Raw genomic sequence first — 22,000 nt, 5'->3', positions numbered from 1 at the left:
CATGGAGACACCCTGATCGGGCACAGCTGACAATGGCTGACCCATACACCATGGAGACACCCTGATCAGGCACAGCTGACAGTCGCTGACCCATACACCATGGAGACACCCTGATGAGGCACAGCTGACAATGGCTGACCCATACACCATGGAGACACCCTGATCAGGCACAGCTGACAATGGCTGACCCATACACCATGGAGTCACCCTGATCGGGCACAGCTGACAGTCGCTGACCCATACACCATGGAGACACCCTGATCAGGCACAGCTGACAGTCGCTGACCCAGACACCTTGGAGACACCCTGATCGGGCACAGCTGACAGTCGCTGACCCAGACACCATGGAGACACCCTGATCGGGCACAGCTGACAATGGCTGACCCCTACACCATGGAGACACCCTGATCGGGCACAGCTGACAGTCGCTGACCCAGACACCATGGAGACACCCTGATCAGGCACAGCTGACAGTCGCTGACCCAGACACCTTGGAGACACCCTGATCGGGCACAGCTGACAGTCGCTGACCCATACACCATGGAGTCACCCTGATCGGGCACAGCTGACAGTCGCTGACCCATACACCATGGAGACACCCTGATGAGGCACAGCTGACAATGGCTGACCCATACACCATGGAGTCACCCTGATCAGGCACAGCTGACAGTCGCTGACCCATACACCATGGAGTCACCCTGATCAGGCACAGCTGACAGTCGCTGACCCATACACCATGGAGTCACCCTGGTCAGGCAAAGAAAGCCCTGCTCTCCAGACAGTCCTGGGGGGATGGATACCTCCAGGGGAGAAGGGGCTCCTATGGGGCGGAGGTCCTGAGTCTCGCTAGGGCCCACTCTGAAGCATCAATAAGTGAGCATTTACCTGCGGTCTGGGCTGTGGGGACCGCGGGGAAGGGTCAGGCTGAAGGCGGAGTCCTGGCAGCGCAGCCCCTAGGTGGCGCTAGCCTCCTCCCTTCCCAAGGCGGGGCCTGGGCGTGGCCACCGGGAGCCAGTGCGCATGTGCACAGCCGGCTGAGGTCGCTGGGAGTCCGGGGGCGGGGCCTGTGCGCGGCTCTTCCGGGTCGCTAGGCTGTGAGCCGCCGCAGGTGGGAGCCCTGGCGGGTGGCGCTGAGGGGCTTTCCCGCGCGAAGGTGTGGGGCGGCTGTCTCTGGTGGGCGGGGTCACGGTTGGGGCGGTCCTGGGGTGTTCTCGGGTTCCGAGGCGTCCCGGGGAGGGGTCCTAGCAGCGGGATTGCGGGTGGGTGCCTCGGCTCTTCTTTTTCGGTAACGATGAAAGCATCTTAAACTTGTAGCGGAACAGGTGAAACGGGGGAAAGCGCCTGTGGCTGATTTCGGGCACAGTGCAGTGGCACCTGCCCTTTCCCCTGGTACCTAGATCTGGCTTGGCTCTGAGGGGAAGGGGCCTGGGAGGAGGTCAAGGGGCCAGGGTCAGTGGTGCACGCCTGTAACCCCCGCGGCTCCTGAGGCTGAGTCAGGAGGATGGTGAGTTCAAAGCCGGTTTCAGCAAAGGTGAGGCGCCAAGCAACTCAGTGAGACCCTGTCTCTACCATGCAGAATAGGGCTGGGGAGGTGGCCCAGTGCCTGGAGTTCGATCCCTGGTTCCAGAAAAATGGAGGTGAAAGTATAACACCAAGAGAAGGTGCCTGCTGCAGGTGTCCCTGCCGTGGATTCCCACTAGTGAATTTTGCAGGGTGGCCACGCTGGGGCCCAGGGCAGCTTCCTCCCAGCGCCAGGTTCCCTGCCTCCCCTCCAGGCTTGTTCTGCCCCCTGACTCACCTGAGTTCTCCAGAGAGGATGTGCTGTGGGCTGTAGGGCTTCCTCGTGCTACTGTGGCTGGGAGGGACTCTCCACTGCGCCAGTGTTCCCAAATTGCAGGTCCAGTCCTTTGTCTTAATTTTTTAAATTTATTTTATGTTTTATATTTTTAGTTGTGCATGGACACAATACTTTTGTTTATTTAAATAGTTTTTTTTTTTTTTTTTTAACATGGTGCTGGAGATCCGACCCAGTGCTCATGCTAGGCAAGTGCTCTGCCACCCCAGCCCCCAATCCCTTGTTTTTCAGGCAGAAGCCATGGTGCTGTGTCGTGTGCCAAGATGGTCTGTGGGCCTCTGGGCCTCTCCAGGGTGGTGGAGGACAACGTGTACTCTCAGAGCCTTGGTGCGGCCGAAGAGGGGGCCAGGGTGCCCTGGGGGAGCGTCTGGCCCCCTGGCTTGCAGCATGTTCTCCAAAGTGTCCTCCTGCACCCCGGAGGTGATGCTGACCCAGGAGCGCTACCCTGTGCAGCGGCTGCCATTCTCTGTGGTGTCTGAGGAGGACCTGGCAGCTTTTGAGCGCATTGTCCCCGGCAGAGTTGTCACAGACCCAGAAGAACTGGAGGTGTCTAATGTGGACTGGCTGAGGACAGCCCGAGGTGAGTCAGGACCCTGGGGCAATGCAGCCAGGAAGCGTGGGTCACTGTCACATGCCTTTCCTGCCTCCGGAGAAGAGCCGAGCTGTGGTGCCGCTGAAGTCCTCTTGTGGGTGTGTGACATCTGCAGGTCGAGAGCTGGCACGGGCCCTGGCTGGTCTGACAAGCACCTGTCTTCTCCTCTGGGGACTGCCGTGATCCAAGACCACACAGAGGTCTCAGAGCCCCAGACCAGAAGCCTGGTCAGAAGGGGTGCTGAGTCTCTGGGGCCTTCCTGCCTCTCCAGCTCCTAGCTCTCTGCAGCAGCACTGCAGCCTGTTTCAGCTTCCCATGGCCCCTCTGCGTCTGTGTTTCCTGCATCTGAGTGAGACCCTTGTGCTGGGTTCAGGGCCCACCTGACATAGGTTGACCTCATCTCGGTTCTTAGTGCTTCTTTCAAGAGCCTTTCCATAGAAGGATACTCATGTAGGTTCCTGGGGACGTGGACATGTCTCTTGGGGTCCAGGTAGCCCAGCAGAGTAAGAGGCAGGGCTGCTGGCCTGGCCACTGCCTGCTTACTCCTCCCACACCTGTCCCTAGTGCCCGAGGTCCCGACCCTCTTGATCACAGTGGTTCATATTCTCTTTTGAAGTGGTTCAGAGATAATACACAGCTTGCATGCTCACACTGGTTTGTTATTTACTTATTTATTTTGGTACTGGGGATTAAATCCAGGGACACTTTACCACTGAGCTATCCTGAGTCTTTTTTAGATTTTCCATTTTGAGAGTCGGTCTTGCTAAGTTGCCCAGGCTGGCCTTGAATTTGCAGTCCTCCTGCTTCAGCCTCCTAAGGCACTGGGATTACAGTTATGGCCACCACACCTGGCCTGTTGACATGATTTAAAAAACCAACATGAGATTATTGCTGCAATAGTGAAGAGAGGTAGCAGAAAAGCAATGGAGAACAGTTGAAAACAAAATGACACATTTAACCTGGAAGCCCAGGTTCTCAGGCTAGCCCTGCTCCTGCAAGCTTGTGCTGTTACGGGGCAGATTTCCCAAACTGTGAGGACCCGAGTGAGGTTCCAGACCACATCGTGCTGAAGTGTGGTGCCAAGGTCTTGGAGGCTCAGGTGGTCCAGGGGCTGTGCCCTAAGGGGTGGCAGCACACACTGAAGTCATGGGCCACTTTCCCATGCAGGAGTGCCCTCAGTGGGCACTCAGGGTTCCCCTGCCATACCCTGCCCACTGAGGAGGCAGGTACCTGGAGGCTCAGCCATGTTGTACCCCTGCTGGGAGCCCTAGGCAGCCTAAGTGTCCTCTGCACAAGGGTGCGTGCCACCTCAGGGGTGCTGCATGGTGGACGTTGCAAACCCCACACCAGCTGCTCCAGTCTTGGGCTCTGTACCCTGCCGGCACCCGGGGCCAGTAGCTGCTGTCCTGATGGGCGAGGGGCTGTTCCCAGGGCTTTCAAGAGTGTGGATGAAGTGGGGTGCCTCCATTCGAGCACGTCTGGAAGGACACCTGGGAGTGGGAGCAGGCAGCATAAAGCCTCTGTGCTCCTTGGAACCAGGGCAGTTGGAGAGGGATTGGGCTGGCCAGCAAGTCTGGAGGGCCATGAAGCCCTGTCTTCTCCTCTGAGCTGGTGGGAAGCCGCTGAGAGACCTTGAGTGGAGAGGAGCTAGTGGGACAGGCTCTGGGGGAATCTGGGGCTTCAGAAGAAGAGTATGGGGGCTAGGGACCTGGCTGGTGGAGGCAGAAGGCATGGCAGGTTGCAGAGTGCTTGGAGGATGTGGTCCCTAGGCTTGCTGAAGGTCTGAGCACAGAGGAGGAGGATCATGGTGTGGTCGGACAGTGGGAATCCCCATTTACTGAGAGGAGGGTTCACAGGGAGCAGGTCTGCTGGGGGAACCAAGAGCTTGGTTTTGGACATGTTGCGGTGGATTTGGCCAGAGGACCCACTGGGCTGAGGGACAGTCTGGAGTCCAGGGCAGGGGCCCAGCTGGGAGCCAGGGTCCCACAGCTGGGTGCCCACAGTCAGCGGAGAGCAGGAGAGGGGGCAGGCAAGGCCAAGGGCAGGAGGAGAGCTGGGGGAGTGTGCTGTGGAGGGAGGTGGTGTGTGGTGTGGCGGCCACAGGTGAGACCAGAGCCATGGCGTCACTGGTGGCGTGACAGAGAGATGTGCGGCGGGAGCCAGTGTGGGCATGGTGTCTGGGCTGGAGGGTATGCACTTGGAGTCTCGTGGCGTGGCTGTCCAGGGGAGGGGGGTGGGAGCAGGTGGGAGCAGTCTTCTTTTCCTCTTTAGTTTTAAGATGAGAGACTTCCAGCAGGTTAGGAGTCCATGGGAATGACCAGGAGGGGCAGGACACAGGGGTGGGGCAGGGGCAGAGGGGAGGTGGGCGGTGGGTGCAGAGGCCGGTGGTGGAGAGTCGCGTGTGCCGGGCAGGGCACACTCAGTGAAGTGAGTTGGTGATGCAGTGGGGACGGGGGACCCAGATCTGTCGTGGTTTGGCTCTGGAATGTCCCAGGTGTGTTGAAGGATGGTCCTCAGTGCGTCAGTGATAGAGGTGCGGCCTTCAGGATGTGACTGGACCTGAGGGTGCTGACATCGGGCTGGATCAGTGCATCAGTGGATTTGTGTTTGATGCCATTATTGGGAGGGGATTGAAGCCCTAGGTGGTGGGTCTAGTTGCAGGGAGTGGGTCACTGGTGTGTGCCCTGGAGGGCTTTCCTCTGCCATGTCCTTCTGCTGTGAGGCTCTGCCTCACCTGCCCAGAGTAGTGAGCTGGCTGATCATGGGCTGAGAACTCTGGAACCTGAGCAAAATGAACCTTTCCTCCTCTGTTTTCCTCAGGCATTTGTCACTAACAGTCTGTGTGGGAGAGGGAGGTGCAGTCCGGCGTGGGTTTGGAACCAGGGTCCTGGCTCTGGCCAGGTTGGCGAGGAGTGTGAGGACCAACCTGGAAAGTCAGCATGGTGTTTGGGGTACACCGCGCTTGGCCTGGAAGTTCCTGAGGTGTGCACCGTAAGCCCCGAGCCGCTGACGTGGGTGCTGGAGCCCTTGGTGTTGGGAGGGTTTGTGTGGCTGGCCAGTAAAAGCCTCTACAGAGCTGCATGGTGGAGCTGGGTGTGGTGGCCATGCTGAGGTCCCAGCAACACAGAAGCTGAGGCTGGAGCACTTGCAGCCCATCCTGGCAACATAGAGACCCGATCTGGAGATAAAAGTAAAGGACTGGAGTCTAGTGCAATGGGTCCAACACCCAGCACCACAACATACCCTCCTCCCCTCCCCCGCAAGAAAGAACAACCCAACCACCACTCGATAGTCAGCGTTTCAGGCCTGCAGGCCTGTGGCCTCTGCAGATGCCCAGCACTGCTGCTGCAGCGTGAAGACAGCCATGGATAAAGACGGACCTGGTGTGCGTGCGTCTACCGACTTTGTTTACAAAAATAGGCAGCGGGTCAGTGTTCACTGTGTGGACACTAGGCCCAAGGAGATTACCAGGAGGAGAGCTGGGGTGCCAGGGCTGGGACAGTGGTGGGGCGCCAGCTGGGTGAGTGGTGGGATAGGCCGTGGGAGGCCTGGGAGAAAGGAAGTGCATGAGGAGCCCCATCCTTGGGGGCTGCTGGAAAGATGGTGGAGGCTCTAGTGTTCAGCTCTGGAAGTGGAGGCCAGAATTCAGGCCAGCCTCTGTGGCGGCTTCTAGAGGATGGGGCCCTGGCCAGGCTGATGAAAGTTTGGGAGGTGCTTCTTGGTCTTCACAAACTCCAGAGGATGGCGAAGCACCTGGGGGCTGGAGTGGTGAGAATGTGGCCAGGGGAGAGGAGGAGGGGCCCCTTGTGGTGGGCGTCCTGCCGGGAAGTGTTGGGGCGGATTCCCCCCTTCCCGCTGGACTCTACGGCTTTGGGTGTTTTCCTCCTGGGCCCTGGTTCCTGCCTCCTGACTTCTGTTCTTTTAGTGGATGGTCCTGTGTCCCTTGTTGCATGTCTACCTGTTAGCGATGGACACTCTCCTCTGCCTGCAAGGGGCATTCTCTCGGTGGGCACTTGTGTCCGCCTGGACCCTGATGCAGATTCCTTGGGGTTTCTTGCCCACCCAGCCCAGGCTGTGCCGGGCAGAGTGTTCCGAGTGCACCGGCAGGAGCTCTGGTGGCACAGAGCCCGGTGCAGGATGGCAGCCCACCCAGCAGCAGGTGTGCTTGACAAGCCAACGCGTGCCTTCAGAGTCCAGAAGTAAGCAGGGGCCTGTTCCATAGCTTGGCCACGGCTTCTCCCAGGGCCTCTGCCACCTTAGAGACCCCAGAGAGGTGCAAGGGTAGGTGAAAGCCCACCATGCTGGGTGGCAGTGCTCAGGAATGCCACCCTGCAGCTTAGAAGGGCTCCCACCACTGTCTCTGGGCCACAGAGAGTCACAGGCAGCAAGAATGAAGCCCAAGCAATGGGAGAAGAACCCAGGAGCTGCCCTGTGAGAGCAGGCAGCGGGACCAACGAGTCCTGGGAGGGAGCAGGGCCAGGTGAAAGAGTAGGGTGAGTGGTTAGAAGGGCATGGACTGCCAGCCGTCGCAGTGACCGCAGGTGGGACACTTGGCGCATCTAATGTCAGCAGGTGAGAGTCCCAGGAGCAGCAGGCTGCAGTCTCCAAGGTCTCCAAGGACCGTGCACTGGAGAAGCCCCTTGTGGGGTTCAGATGGCCTTCACTGCTGACAGAGCAGCTGGGCATGGGGAGCCCCCCTGCCAGCACTCACAGCCACAGCACACTGGCCCGGCCCCTGCCCCTGTGTGTCCCCCGGGACCTTTGAACAGCTTGCTCTTGCACCTGTGTACTGGGGCCTGAGCCACGACGACCAGTGAGGGCCTGTGGGGAACGCCCTTTGGGATGTGCTGGGTGCCTGGGAATTGCTGTCCTTTGTGCTGGCTACCCACCTCTGTCATAGGCTGTAGCAAGGTGCTGCTGCGACCCCGGACGTCGGAGGAGGTGTCCCGCATCCTCAGGTAACAGATGGGCTGGTGTTCCCGTGGTTGCATGGGTGCTGTCACATGTGTCAGGCAGGGTCACTTGGGGACTTTCATGTTGCAGTTTGAACTGGCCCCATGCTCCTGCCCCTCAGGTTGACTTGATGTGCATGGACAGATTGCCCTGGGGTAGGAGCACCCATTCCTCTGCTTCCTACCCCTGGGAGCCCTTGCTTCAGGCTTTGCCAAGTAGGCCTGGTTGTGGAGGAGCAGCCATAGATGACTCTGAGGTCCCAGGGTGGGGAGTAGACAGCACATGAGATCAGGGCTGGAGTGGTGGGCTGAGGGTGGCTGCAGACCTGCAAGTGTGGGGCTGGCCAGGCGCCTAGGACTGTCTGTCCCTGCAGGCACATGGCCAGTCAGGATCCCTCTGCCTGTGTGGTTGCCTACAGCATGCTGGGAGGGGGGTGGCCAGCAGGTGGAGGGAGGGCCTTGAGGATCAGCTTTGGGGGCATACTTGCATGTAGCATGTCCCTTGCGGGCAGTACTGGGAGCAGAGATGCTGGCCCCATGCCCCTCCTGTGCTCTCCCAGGTACTGCCACGAGAGGAACCTGGCCGTGAACCCACAGGGTGGAAACACAGGTTTGGTGGGGGGCAGCGTCCCTGTCTTTGATGAAATCATCCTGTCCACTGCCCTCATGAACCAGGTCACCAGCTTCAACACTGTGTCTGGTAAGCCACGTGGCCCTCAGTGGTGGGGAGTGTGCTTAGGCAGGCAGGCCTTTGTGTGTGGATACGTGTCCCCGACTGGGGAGGGACCAGCGGTGGTGCACGGCTGCCACCTGGGCCCTCTGGGTGGGTCTGCCATGGGGTAGCTTGGATGCCTGGTATGATGTGAGCTTGTCACTCTGGTCCTTTTGGACCCTGGCACTTTCTGGGCATGATGGCCTTTCTGGAGGGTGGTGAGGTGTGGTTATAGGAGTGACAGGACCTTGGGTCTGCTCTGGGGCATTTGTCAGGGTCATCTCTGTGCTGGCCACACCTGTGACTAGGGTCTCAAGAGGCAGGCTTCCTCCCACCACCAGTCCAGATGTCATTGGTCCTGGGGCAGAGTCACCTCAGTTGAGGTCGGCTGCCATGTGACAGTTTTCTCAGCCCTGAGTGTGTGTGTGTGTGTGTGTGTATGTGTGTGTGTGTGTGTGAGAGAGAGAGAGAGATGGCGGGGGGAGTTCTCCAGCATTTCTGCAGTCACAGAGGGGCCTTGGAGTCTGGGGGAGGCGGGCCAGAGGCCTCTTGCTCTGCCTGGCTGTGAGTGGCCAGCTGTGGGGTAGCCCAGTAGTGGAATTCTGGCTGGCCTGGGAGCCGGAGCCCAGGGTGGCCCTGCTTGCTCTCTGCAGGAATCCTGACCTGCCAGGCAGGGTGTGTGCTGGAGGGACTGAGCCGGTATGTGCAGGAGCGGGACTTCGTCATGCCGCTGGACTTGGGAGCCAAGGGCAGCTGCCACATTGGGGGCAACGTGGCTACCAACGCGGGCGGCCTGCGGTTTCTGCGATACGGCTCCCTGCATGGGACTGTGCTGGGCCTGGAAGTGGTGAGCTGGGGCCAGCAGTGTGGGACCCCACCCCAGGTGTCCTGGCTTCTCCTGGGCTCTTCCCAGGCCTAGGCAGAGGTGCTGGTGCACAAGGCCACCTTAAGCTGGCAGCCACATTGCATATCAAAGAGCCCATCTTAACAGCCCTTGGCTCAGGCCCCTTGGGGACCTGCAGGTTGCCACAACTGTGGAGCTGAGGGGCCCCCACTCTGGCTTCCTGCATGACACCATGTTACCGCCTCCTAGTCTACCTGACTAGCCCTGGGACGCTGCCTGGGCCAGTCTCCCAGGAGTCAGAGTGGGAAGAATGGTCAGCCAAGGCCAGCCAGCAGAGCCACAGGGACCCTGCCCCGTCCTCTGGTGCCCTGTGGCTTCTGCTCTGTCTCCCAGGTTGACACAGGCTCCTGGCTGTGTGTTCTGTGCTGTGTAGTATTTGATTGCGTGTTAGCTCCTGCGCTCTGGCACTGCATCCGTGAGACTGTCTTCTGGCACAGCCAGCAGGATTCAGGCAGCTCTCCATACAGGCCCCTTGGTCCCCAGGTCCCTGTCCCCATAGTTGTGCCTCCTGTCCTGTTTCAGGCGGCCACTGCAGCTGGGCAGTCAGCATCTCTGCTGTGTGGTGATGGGAGGCTGGCTCCGGCTCCAGTTGGGAAGAACTCTTCCCTCACAGGGCTTGGGTGGGTCCACCCTTGTCTCACCTAGGCCCATTTTGCTCTTTAACTGCTGAGGCTGGGGCAGTTGGGCTCAGGAGTGGCTACCTTTTCTGGGTGCCCTGAGATAAGATTGGCTCTCCTTGTGTAATGGCCAGAGGGGGAGGAGGATGGAGCTGCAGACCAGCAAGTCACTTGTTGGGAGATGGTCAGTGTGTGAAGGCTGGCTTCTCTCTCCTCCCTAGGTGCTGGCTGATGGCACTGTCCTGGATTGCCTGACCTCCCTGAGGAAGGACAACACAGGCTATGACCTGAAGCAGCTGTTCATTGGGTCGGAGGGCACCCTGGGGGTCATCACCGCTGTGTCCATCTTGTGCCCGCCCAGACCCAAGGCTGTGAATGTGGCTTTTCTTGGTAGGCATCTCGCCTTGCTTGTCAAGCTGGGGGGCAGTTCCGGCCCATGCTGCTCGGGCTGGATCCCTGGGCCAGGTTGTTAGTGCAAGGATGGGGACAGAGGAGTGCCAGGGTCTGGGCCTGGCCTTCCTGTCCACAGAGCAGGCTCTGCACTGGAAGCCTTGCTCTGCCTCTGGTGACGGAATGGAGGTGCTGGGCTCCTGTACCCCAGTGTGCTGGGGCTGAAGTGGCATGTGGGGTGAGGTTCCTCTCTTAGCCGTGGGAAAGTTGGTAACCTCCTGTGAGGGGAAGGAACCATCTTCTTCCCATTCTGTGCACCAGCAGCACACCTCAAGTGTTCCCCAGAGGCCCCGGGCCTCAGTCCAGGCCCCACTTCCTGTCACACCATGCCTGTCCCTGCCTCCATCTGGATCGGCAGCTATCTGGCATGGCTTTGTTGCTGCTGGGTCACAGTCCTCTGGAGAGCACGGAGGATGTGCTCACCTACCAGGTGGCCTGCTGAGAGTTTAGGGCTCCTGCAGAGGCCCATTTGCCTCTCCTCAGAGAGTGTCTGATTCTGCCACATTTTTCTGAATCCGCCCTGGTGGTCTCCATGACCTCGTGGGCACTGTCTTGCTCCCTGGCTGCTGCATTAGGCATTCCACCTGGGTCTCGTCCTGCACGTCTGTCCTGGCACTTCCTGAGGGCTGCCCTGTGCATTGGGTGCATCTGAACTGCCTGCGCTCCCTTGCTCCTGAGACTCACTGGTGTCCAGCGGCAGCCTGGCCCTTGCTTCCTCCATCTACTGACAGTGTCGCTCACCAGCTGCTGGCTCCGTGTGTGTTGGGAGGGAGGACCTTCTCTCTGATGCTCCTACCTGGGCCACCTTCTCTTTTCCTTTAGTCTTCTGAGGTCTTTGCTGTGTTGTGCATATCTCTTCACCTCTGCAGTTGTTGAACCTCTCAGGCCTGTGGCTTTGGAAATTTGTGGCCATATCGCCTGAAGGGCAGCCGGTGTGGTCCTCTCCTTTGGGGGAGGAGGTGGGCATAGCAGGGAACCTCCCAGCCTGTCCTCATGTCTTGACCTGCCTGCCATCTGTGTCTGCTTGTCTCCTGTGCTGTGATCTGGTTCACTGATGCCGCCTTCTGCTGCCTTTAAAGTGATGTCAGACTTTGCAGATGGCCTCTGCCCCCTGCTGAGCGTCAGATGTGATTATCATAGTTTTTATTCTAGAAGTCTTATCACTTCTTCAGACGTGTGCTGTTGCATTCCATAGTTCCCTGTACATCTCAGGTGTGTTCGACTTCTGTGTTTCTGTCTTTGAGCACAGAGAACTTTTTTTTTTTTTAACCATGTTTCATGATTGGACAGTTCACACTCTCTCTGAGTGTGTGGGGACTGTTTTAGTGTCTGGTTTCTTCTGGTTCTTGTTTGTGGTACTGTGCATCCTCATGTGCGCAGCTCCCAGGAAGGACTGCTTGTGGGGTCCCTGGAAGCCAGGGGTGGAGTAGCCTTTGCTGAGAGGACTGGTCCTTGCTTCTTCCAGGTGGCATTGGTCATTCCTGAGGCCTGGGCACATGCTCGCCTCCATAGGGTCGAAGCTGTTACCTCCCTCCTGTCCACTTGCTTCCTTTCTGCCTCCACACTTGGTGGCCAGCTGATGGTGGTTCCCCCACCTCAGCACTGGCAAAGTCCCAAATGTCCAGTAACCATGTCCTGGGTGAGTTCCTGGGAGTGGATGGTCATGTTAAGAAACAGCTGTTTCCAGATGTCCCTGTTTGGCATTGCTTGTGGCTCTTCAGGACAAGTCCCTCTGATTCCACCACTGTCCTGAATGCTGCATGGTGGTTCTAAGGCATTTTCTTTCCAGATCTGGACACTGGCAGTGACCTTGAGATGTCCATGTTGGCCAGCTTGCCAGGTGTTTCCTGGAGTCAAATCTTGCCGGTTCGTGGCATTGCTACTTGAAGGGAGACCTGGCCAGACTGTGGGGTGGCTCTCCATACTGTCACTGCATGCCTCTGATGCGCTGTGACCCTTGCAGGCTGTCCAGGCTTTGCAGAGGTTCTGCAGACCTTCAGCACCTGCAGGGGGATGCTGGGGGAGATCCTGTCTGCCTTCGAGTTCATGGATGCCGAGTGCATGCAGCTGGTCCAGCAGCATCTCCACCTGGCCAGCCCAGTGCAAGGTACTGGCCCTGTGTAGCTAGGTAGCACCTACCCCTGTTCCTCTTGTGCCGTGGGATATGTTGAAGAGCTCACAGGCCGTGGATGGACAGAGGGTCCCTGAGCAGGGAAGGGGCTCTGGACAGAGTGCAATGTGGCTGTGGTTCGTCCTGTGTGAGCAACTGTCCTTCACACTGGTGTTCTCTCTGTAGTAGCATGAACTTGTGATGTCATTCTGGAAGAAATATTAATGTAGTTTTAAGGGAGAGATGTTACTCAGTAAATTCTCATTTATTAATTTCAATAAATGCAGAGCAAAATTCACAGTAGCCTTGACAAAACTCCAAACTTGAAATTTTTCTCCATAAATAATGCAAAATGGAACCTTTTGGTTTTTCTTTTTTTGTACCATGGATTGAACCAGGGGTGCTTAACCATTGAGCCACACCCTCAGCCCTTTTTATTTTTTATTTTGAGACAGGGTGTCACTAAGTTGCTGAGGCTGGCTTTGAACTCGCAGCCCTCCTGCCTCAGCCCCCCAAGCTGCTGGGATGACAGGCATGGCCAGCACTCCTACCTAGCTGAACCTTCTGAAAGCCCACACAGCAGGCCCTTGTGAGGGAGTGCACGTTCCTCGGTGCAGTGGCCAAAGGTTGCGGCCCTCGTGGGTGTTCACTGCAGCAGCCTTCCGTGGGGTGCTGGGGTTGGGAGTTGGAGGGCTGTGCTAAGAGCGTGAGTCCTCCTGCAGCACTGCGGCTGAGGGGGGAGCTTCTGGCTATGGCCTTGAACCTCTGGACCTTGGCCTGTCCAGAGAGCTGCTGTACCTGGGAGGCTGGGCCTTGGCCTGCAGTGGCCCTGACTGACAGCGACGGCCTGGACCCTGCTCATTCTGTGTCTCCTGCTTCCTTCCAGAGAGTGCCTTCTACCTCCTGGTCGAGACCTCTGGCTCCAGCACAGGGCATGACGCCGAGAAGCTGGGCTGCTTTCTGGAGCAGGTGCTGGGCTCAGGCCTGGTGACTGACGGCACCGTGGCCACAGACGAGAGCAAAGCCCAGGTGCTGATGCCCTCCTGCCGTCTGTGTGCAGGGCCTGGAAACAGTCTCTCAGCAGATGAGGGGTGGCGCCGAGACCTGACTGGGCTTCTGGATGTGGGTAGAAGAGCCTCTTTGGAATGGAAAATGTGTTCTTGGTGTCTAGGTCATCTTCATCAATGTTTAAATCCCCACTCCTCAGCTGCAGGGTGAGCAGTAAGTACTGTGTGGCCAGCACCAGGAGCTGGTGGTGCAGTTGCCAGTGGGTCAGTGGCAGCTCTGGGTGGACTGCTTTCCTATGGACAGGCAGGAAGAGCCGTGGGTCCTGGGAAGGAGTGTCCAGAGGAAGAGGTTATGCTCTTGCCAGAAACCTTCACCCTGGAGGGCAGAGGAAGGAGAAAGAGGAGGGCCCAGTGGGAGCCATGGGGCCATCCCTAGGACCCTGGCCATGGGGATTCCTTGTCTGTGGTGAGTGGCCAGCAGGGGCCAGAAGGTGCGTCAGGGCTCTGGGGAGGGGTAAGGGTCTCCTGCTGTGGGATGGGGCTTTGGCCAGGTGAGAAGAGCTCCTTATTAAGACTCTCTGCAGCTAGCCACTGTGTTCCCTAAAGCTCTGCAGGGCACCCACAGGCTGCCTTTAGCCATGAGCCCCCCTGGGGTGAGCCGGCTCTTCCATGGCCTCTGCCCTTGCTGGCTTCACCTCCATGACTCCTCCCCTCAGGTGGTGATTCTGCCCTCGGGGAAGAGGGGGGCAGGGGTTCTGAGCAGGGTGCTGGCTGGCCGCCTGCTGGCCCAGGACTGCGAGTCCATCGGCACCCGCCAGGAGTCTCTGCGTGCCCCTGTGACCCCTGGCTGGCTTGGCAGATGCTGTGGCCAGAGCTCTCCTTTCCCTCTGGTCATGAGCTCCACTTCACGTGCCCCTTACTGGGGCCTGGCCACAGCACCTGCCTTCCAGGCTCTGAGGGAGGAGGATCAGGGGCTGCAGGCTGCTGGCCTGAGGTAGCATGAGCCAGCAGAGGGCGTCTCTGGGGAGGGCAGCAGATGGGCCTGCACTCATCCTGGAGGCACCCACAGGCCTGCGTGACCTGCCCACCAGTTTCCTTGGATGCTTGCCCCCAGCCCTCCTCATCCTGGTCCAGTCTAGGTTGATGCCCGAGCCAGGCTGGTGATGCAGGAGCAGCTAGTTCTAGTTCCTGCATGTTCTAGAATGTTCCAGGGGTGGAGGGCCTAGAGCAGAGGGGTAGGGGTGGCCCACAGGGAGAGCAGATGTTGTAGCTGCTGGGATGAGCAGAGGGTGTCCTGGTGAAGGAGCCTGAGGGCAATAGTGTCCATGAGGACCCTCCTGAGGGCTGGACTTGCGGAGGTGGGGCTAGAGGAGTTGGTCAAGAGCTGGGGTTGGACTCACGGTGGGTGTTTGGTGGAATTGTTTGCTTTTCAGCATTGAAAGTTCTTATCTTTCTGAAACTTCACTTGATATGTGCCTGAAGTTGTGGGTCTCTCAGGCCAGCATAGATAGGGGTCAGGGTCTGGGGGTGGTTCCGGGCCTGCTGGCCTTGTGGCTCCAGATTTCCAATAGCAGGAGAAAACCAAGAAAGCCACCAGGTGACTGGGCTTCTGGATGGGGGTAGAAGAGCCTCTTTGGAATTGAAGGGATATTTGTGGATGGGCGACCCCACAGCCCCAGCCCATGCCCACCCCGGGTTGTCCCCCATCAGCCCCAGCCCATGCCCACCCCGGGGTACCCCCCAGCTCCAGCCCATGCCCACCCTGTGCTGCCCCCCAGCCCCTGGCCCATGCCCAACCCAGGGCGCTCCCCCAGCCCCGGCCAATGCCCTCCCCCTGGCACCCCCACCAGTCCCTGGCCCATGCCCACACTGGGGCACTCCCTCAGCCCCGGCCCATGCCCACCCTGGAGTGCCCTGCCTGCTCCACCTCAGCTTCTCTGTTCCAGCCGCCAGTGCTCCACCCCTCCCATCCCTACCTCACCCACAGGTCCCTTCAGCAGCCCAGGACCTGAAGCTGGGTCCCTCTATTGCACTGCCTACCCCTTCATGCCCCATCCCTGCCCCCACTTGGATTCCAGCGTCCCTGGCCCCCTGCAGCAGCCCTGCCCAGCTGCTTGTCCCTGGGAGCTGCGCCTGCTGCTCTCCCCTTCTGGAAGGACCCTGGGCTGCCCAGCATCTTGAAGCCTCGGGCCCCTCGGTGCTTAGTCCTGCTGTGGATGAGCCTGTGGCTGGTCCTGGGTCGTGGTCCTGATGCCTGTACCCCGGGAATGTGGGACTTGCTAACTGTGCTGGGCACAGGGGCCCAGCCGAGCCGGGTCTTGACAGCTCCTTCTCTCGCCCTAGGCGCTGTGGGCCCTGCGGGAGAGGATAACGGAGGCGCTGAGCCGGGATGGCTATGTGTACAAGTATGACGTGTCTCTCCCCGTGGAGCGACTCTACGACCTGGTGACTGACCTGCGTGCCCGCCTTGGCTCACAAGCCAGGCATGTGGTGGGCTATGGGCACCTGGGTGAGTAGCTGTGAACCATGCGGATAGCTGTGGCCATCTCTGCAGCTGAGTGCACTGTCCTGGCTTCATGATGCTGGAGAGGCCCATTGAGGAGGCCCCAAGTGGTCATTCCTCTTGGCCATTCTGGAAAAGAAGGCTATGTGCACTAGTAATGGTGCAGTGCATGGCCCAGCCTGCTGAGACTCTGGGCTCTGCTCGATGCAGGGAGGAGGACACAGACCTACTTAGGGCTCAGGCTGGGGTTCCGGGGGGCTCCTCCAGCCCACCTGACCCTTGCAGCATGACGAGTTGCTCAGTGCCAGCTTTGGTGGGCTTTGGGAGCAGGACATAGCCCATTCTCTGGACTCCCACGGCCTTCAGTGCCTGGTGCTAGAAGCCAGTTTCCAGGGAGGCAGGGCAATGGGATCTCCTTCTGCTGGCTCCTGCCTTCCCGGAGGTCTCAAAGGTGAGGTGCTGGTGCTGCCTGTGGAGAGGGGTGAGGGCCCAGTGCACACTGCACAGCTCTGAGGGGTGGTGCCATGGTTCTCCTCCATGGTAAAGGAGCGCAGAGACATCAAGTAACCCTCCAGTCGCCCAGCCCTAGGGGCCAAGTTTGGGATTTGGCAGGTGGCACATACCTAGACTGGGGATAGCAGATGCTTCAGAGGCCAGGCACTCCCGACCTTGTCTCAGGTGCGTTTGCTAGTGATGACGTGTGGCCTGGGGCTCTGGTTTTTGTTTTTATTTGAGGGCTGTCATTTGTGCTGATGGATCAATTTTATCGTTTGTTGAACTTTCCCTTTCTTTGGGAATTGGTTTTGGTGAATTTCTCCCTGAGAAACTTGTCCACGTCTGATGGAATTCCGGTTCCCTGTACCGGGCGGCTGCTCAGGACCCTCTCGATTCCTTGGTGTTGGTCACTGGGCCTTTGGGTTCTGCTAGGCTAGCTGTCCCTTCCTGGCCTCCCAGCCCCTCCTCGAGGACGCCGACTTCCTGTGGCCCTCCTTTCTGCCCACCCTCTGTCGCGTTCTTTGCTCTTCCGCTTGAGCTTCATTAGGTCCTTTTTCTACCCTTAAAGAGAACGGCCTGCTCACGGGGCGTTGCCCTGTCCCTTCCGTGGGTTTAGAATTCCTGAGTAGGCCCCCCACAGTTGTGTTGTGTTTAGCATTTCTGTTAATTTCTTTGTCAGGAATAGCGTAATCCCAGAAGTGCCCAGTGAGGACACTGCTGTCACTTAAGCAAATGGCTGGCTCTGGGACCTGTGTGGCACGGCACAAGTGACACAGGCTTCCTGGGCTGTGGTGACAGGAGCCCACCTGCTGGCCGCCCTTCCCTCTTCTTCCGCCTCTGCCCCATGCGGGCAGCGTGGGTGACGGTCCTCTGTCCCTTCCTCTCCTAGCCGCACAGACTTGGCCTGGCCTCGCTGCCTGACGGCTTCCCTGCGGCGGGGCTGGGTGGGCTGGGGCTGGCTGGTGTTTGGAGGCTACTCTTGCCACCCTCCTGGCCAGATGCCTGCTGTCTCCATTCTCAGGTTTTCTTTGCCCCACGTTATGCAGAAATGTGCTTCTGTATTTCCAGACATCAGGTGTTTTTTAGCTATTTTAAAGGCTATCAAGCCAGTGCCCCAGCTCACACTTGTAACCCCAGATTTAAGACCAGCCTGGGAAGCTCAGCAAGACCCTTTCTCAGAATAAAAAATTAAAAGGACCATGGATGTGGCTTAGTGGGAGAGCCTCCCTGGGTTCAATCCCCAGCACCAAAAAACCCTGACTTGCTCTCGCTTGCCTGGTAGCCAGGAACTGGCTGGGTTGAGCCCGAGGCAGGTGGGGACAGCCTTCAGGACTGTTTAGTGAGCACTTGGAAGGACGTGCCCCCTGCAGCTGGTGGGTCAGCTTGCTCAGACCCTGCAGGTTTCCATTTCGTCAGAGACCGGTGGGGTCTCTGGCCCCTGGCGGTACCCACCCTCATCTCTGCATCAGCAAGCAGGCTCTGAGGAGGGGGCTGACACTGTTGCCTGGGCCTGTGAGTCGGGCCTTCTGTCCCCACGGCCTCGGCCCACTCCCCTCAGCATCGGCCACTGCAGCCCCCAGGCCTTTTCCTTGGGCTTGGAATCTGCCAGAGACTTTGACTGAAGATGTTGTCCATCAGTGGCCAGCCGCCGTCCGCAGGGCTGATGTGGTGTGCTGGGATCAGGGTGTGGGCTCCTCTTGCCCTCCTTGGCCTTCTGTGTCCCTCCTTCTCTTCCTCTAGCTCCGGACCCTCTGGTTCGTGTTTTCCATCTAGTTCTTCATTTTACTGCTGGGGGCTGCATATGGCCTGACCTGGGCGGAGGCCTTGGATGGTGGACGTGTGTGGGCATCCCAGCTGACAGGCTCCCTCTGGGACACGCCTGGTCCCTACCTGTGGTTCTCTCCTGGTCCTTACCTGTGTCTTACCGCCGGTCCCTCCCTCGGGTTCACCGTGGTCCCTCCCTCTGGTTCACCCCCCCCTCCCAGCCCCTCCCTCTGGTTCACCCCCCAGCCCCTCCCTGTGGTTCAACCCCCACCTCCAGTCCCTCCCTGTGTCTCACCCCTTCCTCCACTATGGGATCACCCTGGTCCCTCCTGTGTCTCACCCCTTCCTCCCCTATGGGATCACCCTGGTCCCTCCCTGTGTCTCACCCCTTCCTCCCCTATGGGATCACCCTGGTCCCTCCTGTGTCTCACCCCCTTCCTCCCCTATGGGATCACCCTGGTCCCTCCTGTGTCTCACCCCCTTCCTCCCCTATGGGATCACCCTGGTCCCTCCTGTGTCTCACCCCTTCCTCCCCTATGGGATCACCCTGGTCCCTCCTGTGTCTCACCCCTTCCTCCCCTATGGGATCACCCTGGTCCCTCCTGTGTCTCACCCCTTCCTCCCCTATGGGATCACCCTGGTCCCTCCTGTGTCTCACCCCTTCCTCCCCTATGGGATCACCCTGGTCCCTCCTGTGTCTCACCCCTTCCTCCCCTATGGGATCACCCTGGTCCCTCCTGTGTCTCACCCCTTCCTCCCCTATGGGATCACCCTGGTCCCTCCTGTGTCTCACCCCCTTCCTCCCCTATGGGACCACCCTGGTCCCTCCTGTGTCTCACCCGATGCTGCCTTTCTGTGGGTCATTCTCTGCTGTTCTTCCCTTGACCTGTCTTCATTCTTCAAGGATTTTTGGACTTCCACAGTGTGAGGAGGTGGTCAGTTTGGTCTCTGCGTATTGTCCCCACTGCTCTGGAACCCCACCCTCCAGGTCTCCCACCTTCAGCCTGTCGTCCCTCGGACCCTGACTCCTGTGTGGGAGCACCTGTGATCTTCCTGCTGTGGAGCCACGGGGCCCGTCTGCTGCTCAGCCTTGACTGGGCTTTGGGAGGGTATTGAGTGTGCCCAGGCCCTTCCCTGGTCATCTGGGTGTCTGCTTCAGTGGCTTTTTGAGCAAGGACAGCAAGGATGTGGTTTGGTCTTGGCACCGCCTGACTCTGCTGCCACGATTGGAAGCTGTACCTCAGAGTGGTCAGAGTTCATCAGTGGTTGGGGTTGCTGGTGAAGTGCTGCAGCAGGTGTGGGGGCAAGGTCTGGAGCCCCTCCATCCCCTCCAACTCAGCTCAGGGTCTTGTGGGCCACAAGGCGCCGGTGGATGTGCTTGTGAGTACATGTTCCCAATGGGAACACCCTAGTCTACAGGTCCTCCTAGTCCCTCCTGCCCTCTGCCCTCACCTTAGTCTACAGATCCTCCTAGTCCCTCCTGCCCTCTGCCCTCACCCTAGTCTACAGGTCCTCCTAGTCCCTCCTGCCCTCTGCCCACACCCTAGTCTACAGGTCCTCCTAGTCCCTCCTGCCCTCTGCCCACACCTTAGTCTACAGGTCCTCCTAGTCCCTCCTGCCCTCTGCCCACACCTTAGTCTACAGGTCCTCCTAGTCCCTCCTGTCCTCTGCCCACACCCGAGTCTACAGGTCCTTCCTGCACTTCCCTGACTGTCCTCCTGTCCTGCGTGCCGTCTCTCTACACCAAGTCTGGTTGTGCTGGGCTGTCTGAATCTCAGTTTGCTGGGTAGCTCTTCTGTGGCTTCATGTCCCCCATCTTGCCGTCTTTTCATCTGTGACTTTCATTTCTGTGTCTTCTAGTTTGTATCCTTGCCCGGCCTTCTGCATCCTCTCCATCTGTTGTGGTGACCCTGGCCTCCGTGACTTCTGCCACTGACAAGGGTGACCTTGCCTCCGATCTTCTTGTGCAGCCCCAGAGGGGAGGCTTGTGGGCCTGAGTTAGTTCAGGGTCCTGGGTCCTAGCATGGGGGCCCAGGGCCAGGCAGCGGAGGGGGCTCGCTGAGCAGGGAAGGACATGCAGAGGAACTGGCCCTGGCTGGGTGGCCTCAGAGGAGGCCCTGCTGGGGATGGCCAGGTGGAGCCTCCTGCCCCTGTCACTGTGGTCAGGCCCTCAGGATCTGCATGGCGGCACTGGCTGGGACTAGCAGACACTCTTGTCTGGAAATGGAAGCCCTGGAATGGTCTCCTCAGGGTGGCCACATGGGTGGAAGGATCATTGGGGAGATGAATGCGTGGACATGAGAGGCCTGGAAGCCCAGGGCACGGTGGCCACTTTGTCACCACAGAACTGTGACAGAGCCACTCTCCTGGGCGGTCACTGGCAGGAGGGCTACTACTTGGGGAGGATGCAGAAGCCCTCTGGGGAGGGCTCTTTGGGCAGTGTCTGGGGTCCCTGTCCAGGCTGACTGCATATCCTTGTCCTCAGGGGATGGTAACCTGCACCTGAACGTGACGGTGGATGCCTTCAGCGCAGCACTGCTGGACACCATGGAGCCCTACGTGTATGCCTGGACGGCAGGGCAGCGGGGCAGTGTCAGTGCTGAGCACGGCCTGGGCTTCAGGAAGAGGGACGCCCTTCGTTACAGCAAGCCGCCCCCTGCTGTGCAGCTCATGCAGCAGCTCAAGGCCCTGCTGGACCCCAAGGGCATACTGAACCCCTACAAGTTGCTGCCCACCCAGGCCTGACGGGGCCCCACTGTGGTGTGCAGCCAGGAAAGACCACCCCCTGCTGGAGAGATCAGGAACCAACTCTGGGTTAAGGTACAGGACTCCCGGGCAGGCCTCTCCTTGCCGCTCGCTGCTCTGTGGGGTGAGCAGAGCAGATGGAGCTGCCAGGGTCTGCTGACCCTTTTGCCTGCTGTCAGCTTATCCTAAACAGGCCCGCTGTGTGGGCGGGTGTCCTGCTCCATGGCCAGTCCCTCTGGCTCCAGCTGGCCTGCTCTAGCCCTGGTGGAGTGTGCCCATAGAGGCCGTGGGCAGGGCTGACGAGCCCCGAGGAACCACATTACCATGATGACCTGGAGTGCTGGGTGTTGGGTGGACCTGGCCATTGGGTTGAGCAGGCCTGGGACTGGTGACGAGGTCATTCTTTTCTAGAAGGCCTCAGGCTGGAGATGCCTCACCTGGCTCTGCTTCTCAGGCAGCGTTGGGGCTGAGGGGCCTGGCACAGAGGTGCTGCACTCGAGGAGGCCCCTGCGGTCCTGGCTCTGCAGCTGGCTGACCTGTGGTCCCTGGGCAGTGTGGGAGGCTGGACACATACTTTCTTCTTCTGTCCGTTGTGAATCTCCAGTAAAAAGTGAAGTAATCACATCCTTCTCCTGGTTCTGTTGTATGGAGTGCACCACCTGGATGTCGGGTGCCAGTGGGACCCCAGGGCCTGCCTCTGCCTGCCAGCTATCAAGAGTGGCCATCCACTGAGCCCCACTGTCCACTCTGGTGGGAGCTGAGCCCCTGGGGTCCTGTGTGGCCCTCACAATGGGCCCAAGTGAGCTGGATCTGATAGCCCCTTCCCTGCCCTGAGGGGGTCTAGGCACTGGGGGAAGCTGCTCTGAGGAGGACACACCCTGCCGCCCCTCAGAGGCCTCCTGCTGGCCAGGGTCTTCTGGCTGTTGACCGTCCATGTCGTGCAAGAGGTGGGTGTCCTCTCTGGTCTTGGGTCCAGCACACGAGTCAGGGGTCAGTTTCCAGCCTTTCGAGCCCTTGTGCAGGCCAGCAGGTGGCATGTCCTTGAGCTCCAGGGGCCCCAACTTGCTGGCCCAAGAGCCAGCTCAGTCTTCTGTGACTGGCCATGTCCTACCCTCCTGGCTGGGTCTGCGTAGACTTCCCTGGGGCATGCTGCATGGGACATGCCCTGAATGAAGCCCTGGCATCTGCCCTTTTGAGCTTATTGACAGCCCCCCACTCAGCCTCTGGCCCTCGGGATAGAGGTGGGCTCTGCCCCAGGTCTTGTGGCTCTTGCTGAACAGGAGTTTGGGCAGGT

The 22,000-nt window shown here is 59.3% G+C and overlaps 1 protein-coding gene across 5 annotated transcripts; it reads left to right on the top strand.

The window, feature by feature from the left end:
- The first annotated feature begins 1,053 nt into the window (after positions 1 to 1,053).
- On the top strand, positions 1,054 to 21,330 carry D2hgdh (D-2-hydroxyglutarate dehydrogenase). 5 transcript variants are annotated; one of them, XM_071619441.1, is made up of 10 exons: positions 1,054 to 1,108; positions 2,087 to 2,435; positions 7,348 to 7,405; positions 7,960 to 8,099; positions 8,765 to 8,958; positions 9,854 to 10,022; positions 12,046 to 12,189; positions 13,079 to 13,221; positions 15,543 to 15,708; positions 20,447 to 21,330. In XM_071619441.1, exons 2-10 carry the CDS (start codon positions 2,096 to 2,098, stop codon positions 20,704 to 20,706), a joined length of 1,614 nt encoding a protein of 537 aa, XP_071475542.1. In that variant the 5' UTR covers positions 1,054 to 1,108; positions 2,087 to 2,095; the 3' UTR covers positions 20,707 to 21,330. The 5 variants fall into 5 exon arrangements, with proteins under 5 accessions (XP_071475542.1, XP_071475544.1, XP_027807558.2 ...); XM_071619443.1 differs by having other exon boundaries at positions 1,058 to 1,108; positions 2,091 to 2,435; XM_027951757.2 differs by having other exon boundaries at positions 1,076 to 1,153.
- Positions 21,331 to 22,000: the final 670 nt, after the last annotated feature.

This window comes from Marmota flaviventris, chromosome 11, assembly GCF_047511675.1.
Source record: "Marmota flaviventris isolate mMarFla1 chromosome 11, mMarFla1.hap1, whole genome shotgun sequence".
Classification (NCBI taxonomy): Eukaryota; Metazoa; Chordata; class Mammalia; order Rodentia; family Sciuridae; genus Marmota; species Marmota flaviventris.
Note: the sequence above shows the minus strand (reverse complement) of the source record. Positions and strands in the feature narration are given on the sequence as shown.